Source organism: Triticum aestivum, chromosome 7D (genome assembly GCF_018294505.1).
Source record: "Triticum aestivum cultivar Chinese Spring chromosome 7D, IWGSC CS RefSeq v2.1, whole genome shotgun sequence".
In the NCBI taxonomy this organism is placed as follows: domain Eukaryota; kingdom Viridiplantae; phylum Streptophyta; class Magnoliopsida; order Poales; family Poaceae; genus Triticum; species Triticum aestivum.
The window spans coordinates 549,868,869-549,886,941 of NC_057814.1; the positions used below are offsets into that span (position 1 = coordinate 549,868,869).

General features: G+C 43.7%; 2 protein-coding genes and 1 non-coding gene across 4 annotated transcripts; all 3 read left to right on the plus strand.

The window, feature by feature from the left end:
* The first annotated feature begins 659 nt into the window (after window positions 1-659).
* LOC123165771 (DNA repair protein REV1) lies at window positions 660-10,499 on the plus strand. 2 transcript variants are annotated; one of them, XM_044583498.1, is made up of 21 exons: window positions 660-1,085; window positions 1,200-1,315; window positions 1,419-1,495; window positions 2,234-2,874; window positions 3,242-3,376; window positions 4,028-4,160; window positions 4,257-4,345; window positions 4,439-4,489; window positions 4,596-4,799; window positions 5,345-5,464; window positions 5,779-5,871; window positions 6,783-6,842; window positions 6,928-7,014; window positions 7,100-7,183; window positions 7,461-7,533; window positions 7,660-7,728; window positions 8,167-8,271; window positions 8,440-8,822; window positions 8,945-9,507; window positions 9,719-9,779; window positions 10,179-10,499. In XM_044583498.1, exons 1-21 carry the CDS (start codon window positions 756-758, stop codon window positions 10,218-10,220), a joined length of 3,516 nt encoding a protein of 1,171 aa, XP_044439433.1. In that variant the 5' UTR covers window positions 660-755; the 3' UTR covers window positions 10,221-10,499. The 2 variants fall into 2 exon arrangements, with proteins under 2 accessions (XP_044439433.1, XP_044439432.1); XM_044583497.1 differs by lacking the exon at window positions 10,179-10,499 and adding an exon at window positions 9,862-10,148.
* A 1,806-nt stretch (window positions 10,500-12,305) lies between these two features.
* On the plus strand, window positions 12,306-13,606 carry LOC123167210 (putative cyclin-dependent kinase F-2). The gene is made up of 2 exons (XM_044585041.1): window positions 12,306-12,811; window positions 13,276-13,606. Exons 1-2 carry the CDS (start codon window positions 12,462-12,464, stop codon window positions 13,604-13,606), a joined length of 681 nt encoding a protein of 226 aa, XP_044440976.1. The 5' UTR covers window positions 12,306-12,461.
* A 2,288-nt stretch (window positions 13,607-15,894) lies between these two features.
* LOC123171654 (U5 spliceosomal RNA) lies at window positions 15,895-16,012 on the plus strand. Its single transcript, XR_006485338.1, has one exon. It is a non-coding gene; the product is annotated as a U5 spliceosomal RNA (small nuclear RNA).
* The last annotated feature ends 2,061 nt before the right edge of the window (window positions 16,013-18,073 follow it).

Below are 18,073 nucleotides of genomic sequence, written 5' to 3' on the forward strand. Positions count from 1 at the left end.
TCGCGAGATCAGCCAGAGACACACCTCCACACGCCCTCCAACGATGCTAGACACACCATTGAGACGGGGGCTAGGCGGGGAGAACCTTATTCCATCTTCAAGAAGTCACCGCCGTCTCGTCTTCTTGAGCAGAACACAAACCCTAACAAAACTTAAAGAAGCACTTGAAAACGGAGCCCTCCCGCCGGCAAGGCCCGGGATCTACCGCGCACCCATGGCCCTTAGGCCACAGGAAACGTGAAAGAGCGGCAGCGCCGCCGACGTGAGGCAAAAACCCTAGCCGCCTTTTCTTGGAGGAGGGACAAAAGAAGGAGACTGCTAAGACCCACACTTTGCCATGCATGAAAGCCATAATGCTGATGCCCCGATCGGAAATGAACATTTTTATTGGGTGTGGCTAGGTCTCAGTTAAGTCTCAGTCAAGTGACCTAACATATGAAAAGAACAAAATATTAAAACTTTTAAGTCTCGGTCAACTGAGATTTAGCAATCCTGATTTTTATTTATATATCACGAGCGAAAATTGCAACCGTTTGATTTGCGGTGCACCCATCCACTCGACTCTCACAGTGTCACCTCACCTGTCGATCGCCGGGGCACGGTGGACTTTCGGTAGCAACACACCCGCTCTCCAGCAAAGCACGACCCCGAGCCCAACACATCCATTCCACCGCATCGCCTCGCTTTCGACCGCGCCGCTATTCGACTCGCGCGCTCCCGAAAATTCCCCGCCTCACTCGCCCCTTCCTCCCGCCATGAGCACCTCCTCCGGCCGCCGCTCCTCGCCGCCGGCGAGGCCGGAGGCCTCCTCGTCCGGCCAGAAGCGGGCGAGGGGCGACGACGATCCCGGCACGTCGCTCGTTTCCAACCCCGACTCCGCCTCCGCCTCCGCCCCCGCCCCCGCCCAGAACCCTCGCCGGGGCTTTGCCTCCTCCCCGTTCGCCGACTTCGGGAGCTACATGTCCGCGAAGAACAGCAAGCTCTCCGCACAGTTCGACGCCGACGCCTCCACCTCCGCCGCGCCCGGGGCCCTGTTCGCGGGCGTCTCCATCTTCATCGACGGCTTCACCGTCCCCTCTAGCCAGGTGCCCCCGCCGCTCGCCGCCGGCTCATACTGCAGTCGCGTGATTCCGTCGGATTTTGTTGTAGCTTCATGGCTATGTCGATTTCCAATCTTATTAGTGTTTGGGGATTGGCAGGAGCTGAAGGAGATTATGCTGAACAACGGAGGCCGGTTTGTCAACTACTTCTCGAGGCACACGGTGACCCACATCATCTGCACGCACCTCCCGGAGAGCAAAATGCGGAACATGAGGTAATACAGATGGAAATTCACTTTCTGTGCCAGTCTACGGACGCGTGTAATAATTATGTTTTTATGTGTGTGTTGACCATGACACTGTTGCTGCTTAATCCAGAGCATTCAGCAAGGGTCTTCCTGTTGTCAAGCCGGGGTGGGTGGTGGATTCCCTTGCAGAGAACCGGCTCCTCAGCTGTACTTCCTTTCCCCCTTCCATTTTTGTAACAAGCGTGTTAGTGCTGAATGATCTGCTTCATTGTTGCAGCTTTTCCTTGAGTGTTTAGTTAAACCATGTTGCTAGTTTTTTCTTGTACAGTATAATAATAGGTTTGGTTGAGTTGTGAGTTGCATCAGTGTACACTGAACTCAAACATTGCTTGGGATGAAATACAAGGTACTTTGCTAAATCATTAATATTATTTTGCTGCAATGAACAAACTATTCTTGGAAAGCGTCGTTTTTAGCTTAAGATAGTAGCCCTGAAAATTAAAAAAAATATCAAAAAGGTAGTAGCCCTGCACGGTTGTCTATTCACTAGAAGTCCACAGGCATGTTAAATGGTTATGATCTACAGTTATGCCTAGTTCTGTGCACACGTTCCCTCAGCTGTGATGCAATTAGTAAGATCATTTTCTCCAAATTTTAAATATATGAAATCTAGCCATATTTATCAATATAAATAGCAGGTGCTAGCACAGTGAGCAAACTTTTTAAAATGAACACAATGTTAATTATTATGGAAAGATTCAATTCTTTGCTTATTTCCACCTACGATAATTTTATTTATTCTCACTGAAGGTGCTTATATTTAATTCAGTAGTGCACATGTATAGCCTGTGAAGTTCTTTTATGACACCCAAAGTTTGTATGCACTTATATTACTTCATTTGTTCTTGTACGTAATTATGATTCAGTTTTCTTATTTTATCTTAGGGGTTCCATACCAAATAAGTCAGCATAATTCTTCAAGCCGAAAGCAGATGAAGCTTTCTGCTTTCTTTTCTGGGAAACAAAATGGAATACGGTATCAGAGCAATCAAAATGATGAAAACAAAGACCTTGAGTTCCAAACTTCTTCTGCTCAGGAGGGATCACGTGACCAAACTGAGTCTTGTGAACAGGAAGGGCCATTACTGAATGTGGAGGTAGCAGAAGACTCACTATCCTCAGATGAACATAGAGTTCCATTAATGAATGTGGAGGTAGCAGAGGACTCACTATCCTCAGATGAACATGAAGTTCCACTGATGAATGTGGAGGTAGCAGAGGATTCACTATCCTCAGATGAACATGGAGTTTCAACATTTGAAGAACGAGATGGTGAAGATTTTGCAGTGGATGAGGATGATAATGCCTGTAAAATAGCATTTTCAGAAAGTATGGATAATGACATGGATCCTAAACTTCATGTGGCTCAGTCTCCTGATGCTACTTCAAGGTGTTCAGATGTATGCGGTACAGGCTCTGTGGGCAGCCATTTGTCAATTGGTTCATTGGAGAAAGATACAGCTAAATCTTCTAGCCGGTCACATTCAACCCTGACAGATCCTAATTTTGTAGAGAATTATTTCAAGGCATGTTCCTCAAACAATTTAGCGTCATCGATGTTCCGTTATCATAATTGTTACACTATTCTTGGCATGGTGTGGTTTAAAATTGTAACATTGCCACTGAAGTCTCGAAAATATTCTCTTTTAAAGTAATCACATTTATGTCCAAGTCCTGTTCTTGTGTTGGTAAGGATTGGCAGAATGCAATCTTGTGTGCAGTAAGTGTATATGGAGGGTGGTTTGAGGTTTCATTAATAATTTTTGAAGCTCGTAATTACTGAAATGCGTTGCTGCTTCTATTTCATTATAATATCAGATATCTTTTCATAACTGTGATGTTCCATTTTTCTGTCACTGATTATTTTTACAATAACCTTATTTGGTACTGTAGCATTCTCGACTGCATTTCATTGGGACTTGGCGAAATCGCTACCGCAAGCGCTTCTCAAATTTACCTGGAGCTAAAAGCAGTAAGGGCAACAATGATCATTCAGGGAAGAAGAAAACAATCATTCATATTGATATGGTAATCTTGTTAACATGTCATCCTATTTGCTAGCTGTACAACCACAAACAAATTGTACTTCTATACTCGTAAATTTGGCCGTGAAGTTCTTTTTTTTTTCTTTCCTTTTTTTTTGCTTTGCACTATATTTAGCTGTATAATTAGGCATATCACTCTGTGACCTTAAGAATCCAGGTTTAGTTATGCCATGCTTATGAGTTAGGAATCCCTGATCAGAGATCAGTCACAGTTTTGTAACTTGGTATTTAAATATAATAATGAATCTAATAAGCATGGTAAATCGAAATTCTACTTGGAAAGGACACACCATCTTTTTAGAGAAAAGAGCTGAAAAAGAGCTAAATACCGCTAACCATGACTTAGTTCTCCATGCCATTGGATTGTGCGGAAAAAAAAAATCATCCACAGAGACTAGCAGGTAAGCAGCAAATCAGATCTTTAAAACTTCAGTCCAAGCTACAGATTTCAGTCAGTAGTTGAATTAAATACGCACAGAAGACTGAAGATCAATATTTTCTCAGTTGCTTATCTTGATCCTGGGCATAACCTTTCTGCAGATTCATTACTGTATTTTGGTATATGCAGCATATGCCAGAGCTATTTGCACCATAGTTGTTATCTTGACATTTTACACATTTTCTCCAATTCCAGGACTGCTTTTTTGTATCCGTCGTCATCAGAAATAGGCCAGAGCTGCACGATAAGCCAGTAGCAGTTTGTCATTCCGACAATCCTAAAGGAACTGCAGAAATATCATCTGCAAACTACCCTGCACGAAACTACGGTGCTTTTATTTTTATTGGATATCACAACTGGAGCTTAAAATCTTGTTACTATGGACACATCTGAGTATTTATGTGTCCTCTTTCGTGGGTTCCAGGGATAAAGGCTGGAATGTTCGTTAGAGATGCCAAAGCTCGGTGCCCTCACCTAACGGTTGTTCCTTATAACTTCGATGCATACGGGGAGGTATATAGTTTACTACGATGGTCAGTTCACCTTCAAATTTTGTCTGGACACTCCCGTTGTTATAATTGAGATGTTGGTATGGAACTATTGTAGGTTGCGGATCAGTTCTATGGTATTTTGCATAAATATTGCACTAAGGTTCAGGTATGTACTGTATTATCCCATGATTACTCAGCATGTATTCATGTCAATACAATCCTGGCACTGTGATTGCCACACTTGCATCCAGAAGTCTAACAAAGTTATTTAGGCTTTGAGCTGTGATGAAGCTTTTTTGGACATGACGGAATGCTTACACGATAATCCAGAGGAAGTTACAGAAAGAATGAGAAATGAGATTTTTGGTACAACAAAGTGCACTGCCAGTGCAGGTATTGCTGAAAACAGGCTCCTAGCCCGATTAGCCACCAGATCCGCAAAGCCGAACGGACAGTTATTTATTTCATCTGAGAAGGTATGCGTCGATGTTAATCACGTCCATCCCTAGATTTGTAAAACCGTTCCATTCCATGTACCAGGTTAGTTTAAACGAGTTCCTGTTTGGAACAACAATTTTGTAGGAATAAATATGAAGGAATTGCCCTGTTCCTTACATATTTCCGTCACTTAAAAAACAAGCCATCAAAGTTGATTACAACTGCGAGGTTGAGTCAACTAGACAAGCTTATTGACTAAGAAAGTGCATGTTCTGTTGTTTAGAAAACTGTAATTTGTTTCTGGGTATGTTAGATCTAACTACACCGTAAGGTGCTAATGGCTATTCACCTGGAGAGTATGAGGTAAATGAAAAATAACCTTGAGAGTTTGTGACTGTGTCATGTAAATCTTTTGTGGAAAATATTTTCGATCTGCTTACTGATATTACTTTAGTCTTTGCATACAGTTGAATATAATTCAAGACAGTTAATTAGTGCAAGTATTTGCTTTATTCATCATGGCACAGTTTCTGTTGACTTGCTTAATTGACTTCCGTTTTGTCTAAGAGCAACACTGTTACAGGTTGATGATTATTTGAGTACCCTCCCTATCAAAGCACTTCCAGGCATTGGTTATACTGTTTCCGATAAACTGAAAAGCAAAGAAGTTGAACACTGTGGTCAGCTTCGCAACATTTCAAAGGTTTTTCAACATCGTATTTGTGTAATTTAATATACAGTTGTCCCTTCTCTTCAAGGAAATTGACAAGGGCACAGTCCAGTGATCCTTTATTTTTACAAGTTTGATACCAGGCTTGACTAAATTTACTAATATGGATTCGAATGAATATCAGTTGTTCCATCTTTTTCAACGAGAAACTGTTTGTCAGTTTATCTGGGATATCTGCTACCTATTATATCACGCATTGCCATATCTGTGATTTGGAGGTCTGTACATATGTTTCTTTACTGATTTCATTCAGTTAACTTACTACCGTGCAAACAATCCTTATATAGGATGCTCTCCATAAGGACTTCGGAAAAAAGATCAGTAATATGCTATGGAACTATTGCAGAGGAATTGATCATTCAGTTGTTGAAGCTGTTCAGGTAGAAGCACCCTAGTTTTTTTTTTTCTGTTGTGAGAACCTGCACCTGTATTGTCAAGGCCATAATTTTCTTGCAGGGAAACATGCAAATTTGATGCCAGTTTTGTGTTAAGGTTGCATAGCTAAGAATGGTACCTTGAGACTGCACACGGTTAACTAATTGTTGCAAACGCCTCGAAGTAACTACATTTATGTCATTGTTTTCTCCTGAATTGATCTCGTAGCCAATTTCATAGACAGGAAGTATGCCTTGTGAATACAAGGAACAACAGCCCCCCTGAAATTCGAAGAGCTGTTTTTGTTTCGTAAAGGTGTCCTGTCTTTTAAAAAGTAATTAATTATGTGAAGGATGCATGCCTTCAATATGAATTCAGATTAATATTGCTTATTTTGTGCACATTTTACTAAAATGCTGAAGATAAGTTTCTTCTTACAGATGTACAAAATGTTCTAATGTTCCTTTGGTATAATTCTTATGGATTGTCGCTATTGGATACAAAAGTCATAGGGAAAATGAAATATAATTATTTTGTTCTAAAGTATTGTGTGCCTCCTGCATGTATTTGCACTATTTTTGCTTTATTTTGGTTTATGATGGTTTCCCCCTAGCTTCTGCGGAGCATGGTAATGTGCTGAAATACAACTGTGTCATATGCATTGCTTGAGTAATAGCTCAAGATAGCGGACACATCATACACGATTGGACTAACTTGGTCTCCAAGAATTATAGTTGTCTTCTTTTTAATTGCGTTAGCTGTTGACATGGGTGCATTTTTTTTCTCATATGGATCAAAGGTTTAATTTTACTTATCACTGATACCTAGCAGGCACTGTTGATTTTGGTAATCTTTTTCTTTTGGAATCGAATAATCTGATATATTTAAACATTTTTTTGGGACCCAAATAATGCAGGAAACAAAATCTGTGGGTGCCGAAGTCAATTGGGGAGTCAGATTTAATGAGAACAAAGATGTATGCTCTTCTTTATTTCTCTTTCCTGTTTATTATTTTAGTGCTGCCCCTTTTCGTGTTTGATATATTTTTTGTTTATTTGCAGGCTGATAATTTTCTAGTCAACCTCAGCAGGGAGGTTTCTTTACGCTTACAAGGATGTGGACTACAGGGCCGTACTATTACCCTTAAGGTTCTTTGGGCTGACTGAACACACCTTTTCTCTCCATTTCTTGCCAGTTGGTTAAAGGTTCATAGCCATATGTTCTGCCTTGAAGGTGAAAACAAGAAGGAAAGGTGCTGGAGAGCCACTAAAATTCATGGGGTGTGGTGACTGTGAAACCATGAGTCGTTCTACCACGGTAAGGGTTAAATAATGGCATTTGAATATAGAGTTGTGTCATTGTGCTGTAATCTTAGTTTCCTTCGGCTTTTCTGTATGAACTTGGCTATTCTGTCTCATTGTTTTGTAATGTTGACCATTTTCGGCAAGGGTTTGGCAATTATTTATCCTGTAAAATGAGTTTTAGTTCTTAGAGCATATGTGCCTGTTATTTTATTTTTTATTTTTTAATGCATCACATGATTTTTTTGTCGCTGCTATTTTACCTTTCTTTCTTGTCCTTTGTTGTTTCAAAGATGACAGGTGCAACTGACAATTTAGTCACACTTCAGAGAATTGCAAGACAATTGTTTGCAGCTTTGCATGTTGGTAAGTTCGATATATTCTTCTCATATCTTATATACACCGCTGTAGACTGCCATATAAGTCTGTTCAAGTAGCCTCTTTTCTGCGGTATCTTTGTTGAATACTAAGTTCTATAATGCCATATTCTAGATGTGAAGGAAGTGCGGGGAGTTGGACTAAAAATGTCAAAGCTTGAGCATGCAGATTTAGGCCGCGGAGGTATCTTCTAACTATTCAATTTCTTAACACCCTTTTGGGCATGGTATACATACATATTGCTGCACTGTTTATGTAACAACCTTTTTCTCTAACACGCTTCTAAATGCGTGTTGTTGTGCATTAGAAGAACACCAAAAAGGTGCAGTGTTTATGTCACATTGTTTTTTAAAGCTACTCTCGTGCAGTATTGGTTTTAAGACAAGTAATATTAAATGGTTTCTTTCCAGCACATTGATACAGTAAGTCAATAACATTTGCTTCTTCCACCACCCTTATGATAGCTTGCCCGAGTACGTCTCAGTTCAAATACTATCTCCAGGTTACAATGCTCATAAATTTTCTGCTAAAATGATAATTGCACTTCATTTTCTTCTTTCCCTGTTGCTTACCTGATTTTATGAATGCTTATGTCCTTATGGTTTTTATTTTTTAATGAAGCACAACAAGGGAATATGCTTAAATCATGGCTTGGTTCATCATCTGAGAAGCTCAAGAAACAATGCAGCGAGAGAACCTGCTTTCTTGGGAATAGTGATGGTGCAGGTATTGGCCCTTTTTTTCTTTGACTTTTTTTATTATATCAAGGTGTCTTTTTCCGTCGTGTAGCAAATGCATTATTTTGTTGTTGCTTTACATGCTTAGTGTTGAATTTGCAAAATTTCCGTCCCTTGGATTTGTTTAAAAGATTTTGACTTGTCAGAGATCTTGTAGGAGCCACTACCAGTGAGGTGCGAAATTTGGGAAGCTCCAGACCATCACTTACAGGTGTTGCATCCCACTTGTCAAAGGTGAAGCTTACAAGTGGTAGGTCTACCAGAGTTCATGCCGCTGAGTTGCCACCATTATCTGAACTTGATTTGGAGGTCCTCAAGAACCTTCCTCCAGAGATAATATCTGAAATGAATGACATGTATAAGGGAGAATTGCATGGTTTTCTGGGCACGATAAAGGGCGATGAAGGCAAGGAAAGCAATTCAAAATCTTGTGTTTTACCTGCCGTTAACCAGAACTCTGTACCTGTTTGTAATGCGAGGTTACACCAGTATGGAGAGCGCACTGACTCCATGCATTTGGAAAAACGGAATAATATTAAGGTGAGATGATCAGTAAACTTAAAATTAGAAACAGAGTGGAAGCACTAGTCAAATCTGCTACTTTATCATTCCTATTTTGAACCATTCCTCAAGTATCCTAATTGTTGCCATTACTCCCATAGGGGGCATCAGACCAGGAAGTTCAAACTGCCCATGCTTCGTGCTCAAGAGCCAATGAATTGATTGATACAGAGAGTGTCACACGGCTTGATTTCATGCCTAATTCTCTAAGCCAGGCAGACTTCACAGTTTTGCAGGAATTACCCGAGGATGTCAGGGCTGATTTGTTCAATGTGATTCCATTACATAGGCCAATAGATCCTACATGCTGCACTTCAAATGTTACTGAAAATAAATCTCTGAAGAATGGAGGAACTGATGATCCAAAGAACCCAGTGATTTGTGTTCTGCCAGGAAGTTCTCAGAAATGGGCCGAACAGTTCAGAGTTAGCAGTTCCCTACTATTGAATGCCATTGCGGAGCAACACGCAAATTCTATCTCCAGTCAACCTTTATCTTCAATTTTAGAGCATGTTGCTTCCCTCCTCCCTCTGTGTCCTACCTCAGGTAGCGAAGAATGGAGCGACACACTCTCCCGACTCTCTGTTCTTCTTACAGAGTATATACACCTGAAAGTTGATTCTGATATTGAAGAGCTGTACAAATGCTTCCTTCTTTTGAAAAGGTAAAGCGTACTGTTTGAGAAAAAAAAAGGGTAAATCATAGTCATTTAACCATGGTTAGATATGAATTTGTTGTGAAATAGTTGCAAACCAAGATGTGCATACTTAGTGAACATGAATTGGTATAAATGTTGTAGTTAGTCTCTCTCACGATGACGAAGGTTATTCATGAAACCAGGTTCTTATTATCAATCACTGAACTTTCCGTTGTAGGTTCTCGTCAGCATCTGAGCTTTTTCTGGAATTGCACAATAGCATTCTTCCCTTACTACAGGTAAAATTTACTTGTTCAATATTATTATCATTTTGTTTGTGGACGACATTGTTAAGATTTACCTCTGTATTTGTTGTGGCAGTATGGCTGGCCATCGAGTCCTTTGCTTTATCACTTATGGCTCTCACAAACATGAGGGATATAAACTACCTTAGTTTGAACCAGACAGTTGTTCACCTTCATCTTCGTCCTGATCATAAAGTTTTTTAGTTGTTTCTATTTAAGCTTTAAAGGTCGACGACATTTTGAAATATGAGTAATTTGTACACAAATTTGCAAGCTGGATGCAAGTAGATTCATCAACTCAGCAATTCAGATTCTGGACATTTTTGTCCACAAACTTGTCAAACTGATGAGTGAAAGCCCATCATCCCAGTAACTGTTTGGTCCTTTTTGTAGGATTCCATCACTCAACATTATGGTGGGACACTGCGTCTCTAGTTCGAAGTTCAGGTATTGCGGACCCTTTGGTGATAGAAAGGGCAGAGAAGGTGCGTAGGCGTCTCTGTGCCCTTGTTTATCAGTGGCGACCATGGAGTGTGATGACTGCTCTCTTGGTCTTCGGATATGAACTGAAATACTGAATCAGGTGTTGGAATGCGAACATTCTCGCCACGCCATGTATAAAAGGGGAAGCATGTACACCTGTAAATATTACTTTTTTTGCGAGGACTGTAAATATTACTACTTCTGCATGAAAGATGGCACGAGCTTGCATTTTGTTCTTTGTAACATAGCCTTTTCTACATTAAAATTAAAATACTTCCCTATAAACAGAAGAAGGCAAAAAATGATATACGCATGTCCTGCTTTGTATGCAATCGGTGGTGAGCACAATCCAACTTGCAAACCTCAGAAAAGATTCATCTTTTTCTGAATGTATATCACGGTTATGTCGTACATATGTAGTTTTATATCAAGAAACAGCAAGAAGATAATTTTGTCAATTTTGGTTGAATTCCAATTGCAATTTGGACTGCAAATCTGAACATTTTTTTTCGAAAAGAGGGAAGACCCCGGCCTCTGCAAGTCTGAACATGGACATGAGAAACTCAATTCCAAGCATGAGAAACTCAAAATTGCAAAAGGAGAGACTCAGACGCAAACACACCTTTCCCAACACACACAACGATCAATTTCTTTCGAAGTTCTTGCAGATTTCAGCAGATTTTTAACACTATAAATCTTGCTTCAGTTCATCAACATCTTTCGATCACATACAGAACATGCATACGAGCAACTGCATTGCAGCAGTGCTACTTACAACTACAGTATGCCATGTTCGAGTCTTCGAGAAGAAGGATATACATATAAGTGACCAGGACACTAGTTATTGATTTTCTTGACTAGAGCCCTAAGCGATGTGAAGCTGCGTCCTGATGGAGAAGGTTTTCTTGACCATGGAGCTGCTGCACCTCCTGATTGGCTGCATCTGAGACGCCGGCTGCATCATCTTCGGCGGCTGCACCAACTGCGTCCTGCGCCTCCGTTTGGCGTCCGCTGCTTCCTGGTAACCTTGGCGGAGCTTGCGCTTCGCGGCTTCCATCTTCTTCTCCGAGCAAAACCCGGCACGGTCACCGTCGACGAAGCCGGCGGCAGGATCGGACACCTTTTTGATGATTTCTGCCGTCTTCTTGGACAACGGCTCGCCGACGATCTTGGGAGCTCGCTTCGTTTTCACGTCAGGATCAACGCAGGCACGCTGCTGCTGCTGGCCGACGGTCGCCTTGGGCTGCGGGACGTTCTCCACCTTCTTCTTCATGGGCATGGCTGCTGTGACCTCGACGACCTCGTCCTGGACGGAGGTCTCCCACCCGCTGACGATGCCGCGCGCGAGGAGGCGGACGCGCTCCGAGTCGTGCTCCCGCAGCGCGCGCACAGACTCGGCGAGTTCCGTGGAGATGGGCACCCCCGGCGTTGACGGAACCACCCTGAGCGTCTCGAGAGACTCTGCCATGAGGTCGTCGAGAATCCCGCAGATACGCTCCGCCTGGTCGTCGTCGGCGGCGTTGCAGAGCCCTACCAGCAGGCCCCCCCTCGCGCGCTGGAACACGTGGCGGGAAAATTGGTCTGGGTCGGCGGCCTCGATGGCGGCGTCCACTGGGTCGAATGCGCCGTAGAAGGTGTTCCACCGGCGGAGCATCTGCGCGGCCATGGCGGCGGCGGCTTTTCCGCGAGCTCCGGTGATCGATTTTGGATTGGATGGGGGAGTGGGGAGGATTGGATGGGGAAATTGGGAATACCTACCACGAGGCCTCCAATGGAGCTTATATCTCCCGGCGAGGCGGTGACGCGAGCAGAGCAGCACTCCCGATCAAATTCGGAAGCGCGTTTCGCTCCAGTGGAATCCGATTGAGCGGCGGCAAACGCGCACCACGCGTTGCCCGCGCGCCACGTTTCGATCCACTACGAGCTGACACGCTTGCTCGGGAAGGGCGGCTACGGCGTCGCCCTCAAGTGCCTTATCCGCTCGCCCGACGACGGCAGCGGCAAGATGAGGCGCCGTGCCCACGCGCTCCACCGCGACCTGCTGCGTGAGGCGTGCTACCTGGCGGCTTGCCGCGGCCACCCCTCCGTCGTCGGCTTGCACGGGACCCCCGCACCGGGCAGTGCAGCCTCGTCCTGGAGCACGGTCTGCGTGATCGCTGTGGGCCGTTCTCGGAGGAGGAGAAGCGCCACGTCATGCGGCAGGGCGGCGCCGGGAGAATGCACGAGAGCGGCATCGTCCACAGGGACATCAAGCCCGGGAACATCCTCGTCGGCGGCGAGGGCGTGGTGAAGATATGTGAACTCGGTCTGGCCATTTCCATGGCGAGCGCGACGCCGCCGCGCCGTCAGGCCGGCACGCTCTGGTACATGGCTCCCGAGATGCTCCTGGGGAAGCCGGACTACGACGAGCTCGTGGACGCCTGGTCGCTCGGCTGCGTCATGGCGGAGCTGTTCGCCGGCGAGCCATTGTTCCCTGGCCACAGCGCGACCGACCAGCTCCTGAGAATCTACCGCGTGCTCGGTGTTAGCCATAAGCCATGTGGGTGTGTGTACGGTCGTGGCGCGTGTGTGCGCGTGTGTGCGGGTGCGTGCGTATGGGCGTGCGTGAGTTCAGTTAGCTGGTAGCGAGTCAATTAGCTGCAGCCGTCCTTCGCGTTAGAGCACTTCATGCGGACGGGCGAAGTGTGCGGATCGTGAGCTGAGTGGTGTGTGTGCGTCGGCAAGGTGGGCAACGTGCGTGCGTGCGCATGTGTCTTTGCCCCGTATAAGAACCCCTGTGTACTGCTCGTTGGAGTACTGTGAGTTCAAAGAGAAAGGAGTCGGGCGTTCGAGCGCCCGCGGCGGCGCTCCGTGCGCCGGCCGGCAAAACTTCCCGTGTCTCTACTCCAGTGGTCGTCTCCCACCTTCTGTTCTTGTTCGTGCGAGGGCAGAGGTCCAAGAGAGAGAGGGTGCAGCCTGAGGCTGCAACAACACTCGGCACGTGTATGGCATCCACGCCGCTCGCCCCCACGGGGCAGAAGCTGCTGGCCCACCGAGGCGGCAGCCGGCTTCGTGAGTTGTTCCCCGAGGAGAGCCCGTCGCGCGACGGCTTCGAGGTATTAGAGGGGCTCCTCACGTGCAACCCCGGTGAGCGTCTGTCAGCGGGCCATGGTTTGCTAGCACCGCCGACGTCCCAGCTTCAGCCGCGTAGGATGCGTGCTCGACCACCATTCTATCTCATCACTTGGGAATGCATTTCCATTCCTCCAATGTACAAAGATGATTTCTTTTGGGACTGTGTGTTCTTCTGGTGCCTGAAAATAGAACTTGCATCAGTCACTTCCATCCAGACGGGTTAGATCTTCATCCAACGGTTGGAAACGGATCGAGTACTGTTCATCTTCTACCACTGCAGCCGCCGACCTCCGCCCCCGCAGCCAGCGGCTAGCGCCGCCCCGCCCTCCCCTCTACCTTCCCCACCGCCGTGCTGGCCGCCACTCCGACCATCGTTCTAAACCGCCCCGACGAACAATTCCGGCGACCCCCGCACCCCCTAGTTAAGTTTCTAACTCGCTCCCTCTGACTATCGTCGGCTCCCGTGCCACCAAAATTTCCAGGCACATGATGTTTAGCAAAACCGTTTATTTTGTAATGTATATTGACGAATTTACTGCCAGGGACGAACGCACCTTGTAAGCATGCTTGAAAAATGTAGATAGCTTGAGCTGCAATGGAGTTGTAAATGAGAGTATTACTGCGTTATCAATTCTTTTTTTTTTTTGCGGAAACTGTGTTATCAATTCTGCAGTACTGCCTTCTCATAGTTTCAAAATATCACAATAGTGTCGATTAGAAAAGGGATAAATATATTTTTCGAACCTCAACTCTTCTAAAAGTTCAAAATTCGCTCATCAACTCCAAAACCATCAAGACTTAGTCCCTCAACTTTTAAAAACCGGATAGTTTAGTTCCCCGAGCGGTTTTCGTCCAGCGTGAACAGTGCATTGGCGAACAGTAAATTCGAACAAAATAGCAAAAAATTCAGAAATTTTGTGGGATCTAAGATAGTCGGGTGCGGAAGGTGCTTGCAAAGTTTCGCGCTGTTTGGACATTTCAGGACCCCGTGACAAAGAAAAAACAATAAATTAATATGTCAATGAACACTAAATTTGAAAAAATAGCAAGAAAATAAAAAAATGATTTTTTTCGCATTCAAGATGCTTGAGTGCGCAAGGTGCGTGCAAAGTTTCGTGCTGTTTGGACATTTCAGGACCTCATGACAAAGAAAAAACAATAAATTTATACGTCGATGAACACTAATTTCGAAAAAAGCAAGAAAAATAAAAAAAGTATTTTTTTCGTATTCACGATGCTTGAGTGAGCAAGGTGCATGCAAATTTTCATGGTGTTTGAACATTGTAGGACCTCCTGGTAAAAAACCAAATTTTATTCGGAAAAAACTTTTGAAAAAAGTGCACTATTTTTTTTTGGCTAGAGCTGCTCGGATGTCATTCTATCGTGAAAAATTACAAGCACCTTGCGTACCCAAGCCTCTTTGGTTCCAAGAAATTACATTTTTTAAACATTTTTTGCAAATTGTTTGATTTTACTGTTCACCGATGTACAAATTTACTGTTTTTTCTTAGTCATGAGGTCCTTGAATGTCGTAATACCACGAAATTCTGCATGCGTCACACGAGTATTTTTTTATGCCATGAAATTTCAGATTTTTTTAATTTGTTTGCTTTTTTTTTCTGAATTTACTATTCACCGACACACTGTTCACGTTGGATGCAAACCGCTCGAGGGACTAAAGTTATCTGGTTCTGATAGTCGAGGGACTAAGTTTTGGAGTTTTGGAGTTGAGGCAAAAAATATACTCATCCCACTAGAAAATGACAGTCCAGCATTGCTACACATGAGAGAGAGATGTACATAAAAATGAATTGTTATTTTTTCACTTGACTGATTTTAATCCATCATCATTCGAATTTTATCCCCGTTGGATAAAACACGAAGATTTGGGCTGTTGTTCTCTTTCGCGGACGCAATTGTTATCGGGCCAGCCCATTTCGTTTTGAGTGTTGCTATCTTCTTTTTCTCTTTACTTGAAATTCCCTTATCTACCCGGTTTGGGGGAGAGAAAGAGCGAAGAGCGAGAGGGCGAGGAAAGGTCCTACCGGTTGGGCATAGAGAACTCGGTTGGTTTTTCGTAGAGAAAACACCCGTTTTTCCGTAGGCCAATTCTTTCCAATGTTGCATCTCATCCGACCAGTGGGTCGTCCGATCAAGGAGAGATTGAGAGGGAGATTTTTTTTACTTATTTTTAGAATCAAAACGAGCGAGAGATAACAACAGGGGTTTGTGTTTTTAATCTTTTTGTACGTATGCTTTTTTTAGGAATCTTTTTGTAAGTATGCGGCCTTGGCATTTGCTCCCGTAGTAGTAGTATCACCGGGCCCAGAAGCCTACTGGGTTGCCCCTGTCCGTGAAGGCCTCGGCCTTTCGCACAATCGCAGCCGCTCGCGGCTGCGCAGAGGAGACCCTCGCTTCGCTGAGAGAATAGTCCCACACCGCTGGTTCGATGTCACAGCTCTACCAGACAGCAGTATATAAGGAGGGCCAAGCCGTCCATTCGAAAGCACGCAGCTGCGCAGCGGGCACAGAGCGAACTATTCTTTCGCCTTTTACTAAAGAATACCGTGTGCACACTGCAATACGCAGCATACGCTAAATTTTTAAGGTATCCTCCTTACCTGGAGGGCCCCACAATCCAATACAAATTTTTTGTAGTACTAATTCCAGAATTTTGCCAAATGATAGTTTGCATCTTTAATCATCTTTTTTTTTAGTTTGCATCTTTAATCATAGCTTTGTGTCCTGCCCAATTGATGGATCAGAATCATTCTACTACGAAACAGCTCGTAGGTGAGGGACGAAGTACGTAGTGCACTATTGGCGACGCGCACTGCGCCACGCGTTCAGAGAAGAGAGCAGGCCTTCGGGATTAGTTGGATTTGGAGCTTTGTGGAAAATCGGTTATAATTATGGAAGCGACTGACTACCAATCGACTGGTGGTTAGCGACAAATCCGCACGATCGTACAACCGCGTCCCTCCCGTGCGTGACCCACTTCGGCAGAGCCACCCATGACTTAGCCTTCTTTCGCGAGGCCCACCACGCGCAACGCATGAGGCCCAAGACATAGAACACAACCCCTTTGGCCTACCTCCCACCCCCCTCGCACGTGACTTACCATCCCAAAACCTAGTTTCTTACCTCCATCGCAAGAAACAACCACCTGCCCCGATCAGTTCTCTCCTCTCTCTCCCCGACACGCCTCCATTGTCGGCGACCTCCGCCCCAGATCTGATCCACCAAAAAAACCACGAAAACACCACCAAACACAAGGATTTGAGAGAGGGCCCGGTTTACCACAACAACATCACAGGGGTTATCGCATGCTACTAGGAGAAATACATCAGTTCGTCTCAATTTCGTCATAATCAGGCAAAAAAGAAAGGAGGTAAGTGATTCAACCTCTATACACATGCTGCATTTGCATTTCATACCAATAAAATCAAGGGGAAAAACATGGGGAAAGAACAAATAGAACTAAATAAGAAAGCCAAAAGGATGCAAAAAAAGGTAGTACTTTTACTGCATGTGTGTAATTCCTCGGTTGTAATTGAGTTACCATTCAAATTCAGTCAGGTTACCAATAAAAGATTGACTAAATTTTCCTCTTTTACAGCCAAAAAGTTGGTAAAATTGATCCATGTTCCTACCTACAGATTACATCATTGAGTTACCTCATCATTAAATTACCAACATAAAAACATATAGGTTATTATCATCACTCTATCAAGCTATCTTTTTTGAAGCATGTTAGAACTACATGTATGAAATTTCTCATTAATAACTGACTTACCATTTCGATTGAATATAGATTACCAGCGTGTGTGCATTGAGTAATCAGCATCCTTTAACACTTATTCAACATAAAAAAAGATCCTTTTTATATTGAACAAACCCATGTCAGAACAAGTTATCATGCTAATTCATTACAATTTACCAGGAAAACTCAGAACCAAAGGTGCTAAAACACTACAAAAATACCATGTTTTGATTTACATTGTTGCCACCAGATTTTTTTTATAAGAAATGATGTTCATGAAATGAGGTTGATAGGAACTATCGCTGTCATACTCCCATACGCCGGTTACTCCCAAAATGATACATGTTATAAAAAAGAAGTAATCAGTGCAGAAAAAGAAAAAAATATAGTTGTTGCGAAAAAATAATCAAAATTGCTTGTAAGTGTGGAAAATTGATGGATGCAATCATATGTGCTAGTAGGTGCTGCAACACAAGAAAATGTCGCATGACAACGGAGGTAATGTGGATATCATGATGAGTGGTGTGGGGACAAACCAACAGTGTGAATATGCACACACGGCAAGCTTTGGTTCTGCCAACATCAACAAAACAGGCGAAGGTAAAACATTTACCATGCTACCACATTTTTATACACAGACTTGTTACCATCATAATTGGATTGCAACTACCACCTATGTTATTTACAACTACCGCATCCAACATGAATCAGTTCACAATCACAAAGCTTAATGCACACAAGTTACCATGAAATTAGGTACAATTACCACACTTACTGCATACGAATTATCATGCAATCTGTATTACAATTACATGCTTTCACTTTACAGCTACAAAAACATCTTAATGCATGCAAACTTTACCAAGCAACTGGAGTACAAGTTACCACTAGTTTTGGCATGCAGAAATATAACACAAAATAACAACTT

Bases quoted from the DNA above. Each gene is read 5' to 3' on its own strand.
- LOC123165771 (XM_044583497.1), top strand. From the start codon at position 756: ATGAGCACCTCCTCCGGCCGCCGCTCCTCGCCGCCGGCGAGGCCGGAG. The intron at 1,086-1,199 runs GTGCCCCCGCCG...GGGGATTGGCAG, and splicing joins TCACCGTCCCCTCTAGCCAG to GAGCTGAAGGAGATTATGCT. The intron at 9,780-9,861 runs GTAAAATTTACT...TTGTTGTGGCAG, and splicing joins GCATTCTTCCCTTACTACAG to TATGGCTGGCCATCGAGTCC.
- LOC123167210 (XM_044585041.1), top strand. From the start codon at position 12,462: ATGCGGCAGGGCGGCGCCGGGAGAATGCACGAGAGCGGCATCGTCCAC. The intron at 12,812-13,275 runs GTGTGTGTACGG...GCCGCTCGCCCC, and splicing joins GTTAGCCATAAGCCATGTGG to CACGGGGCAGAAGCTGCTGG.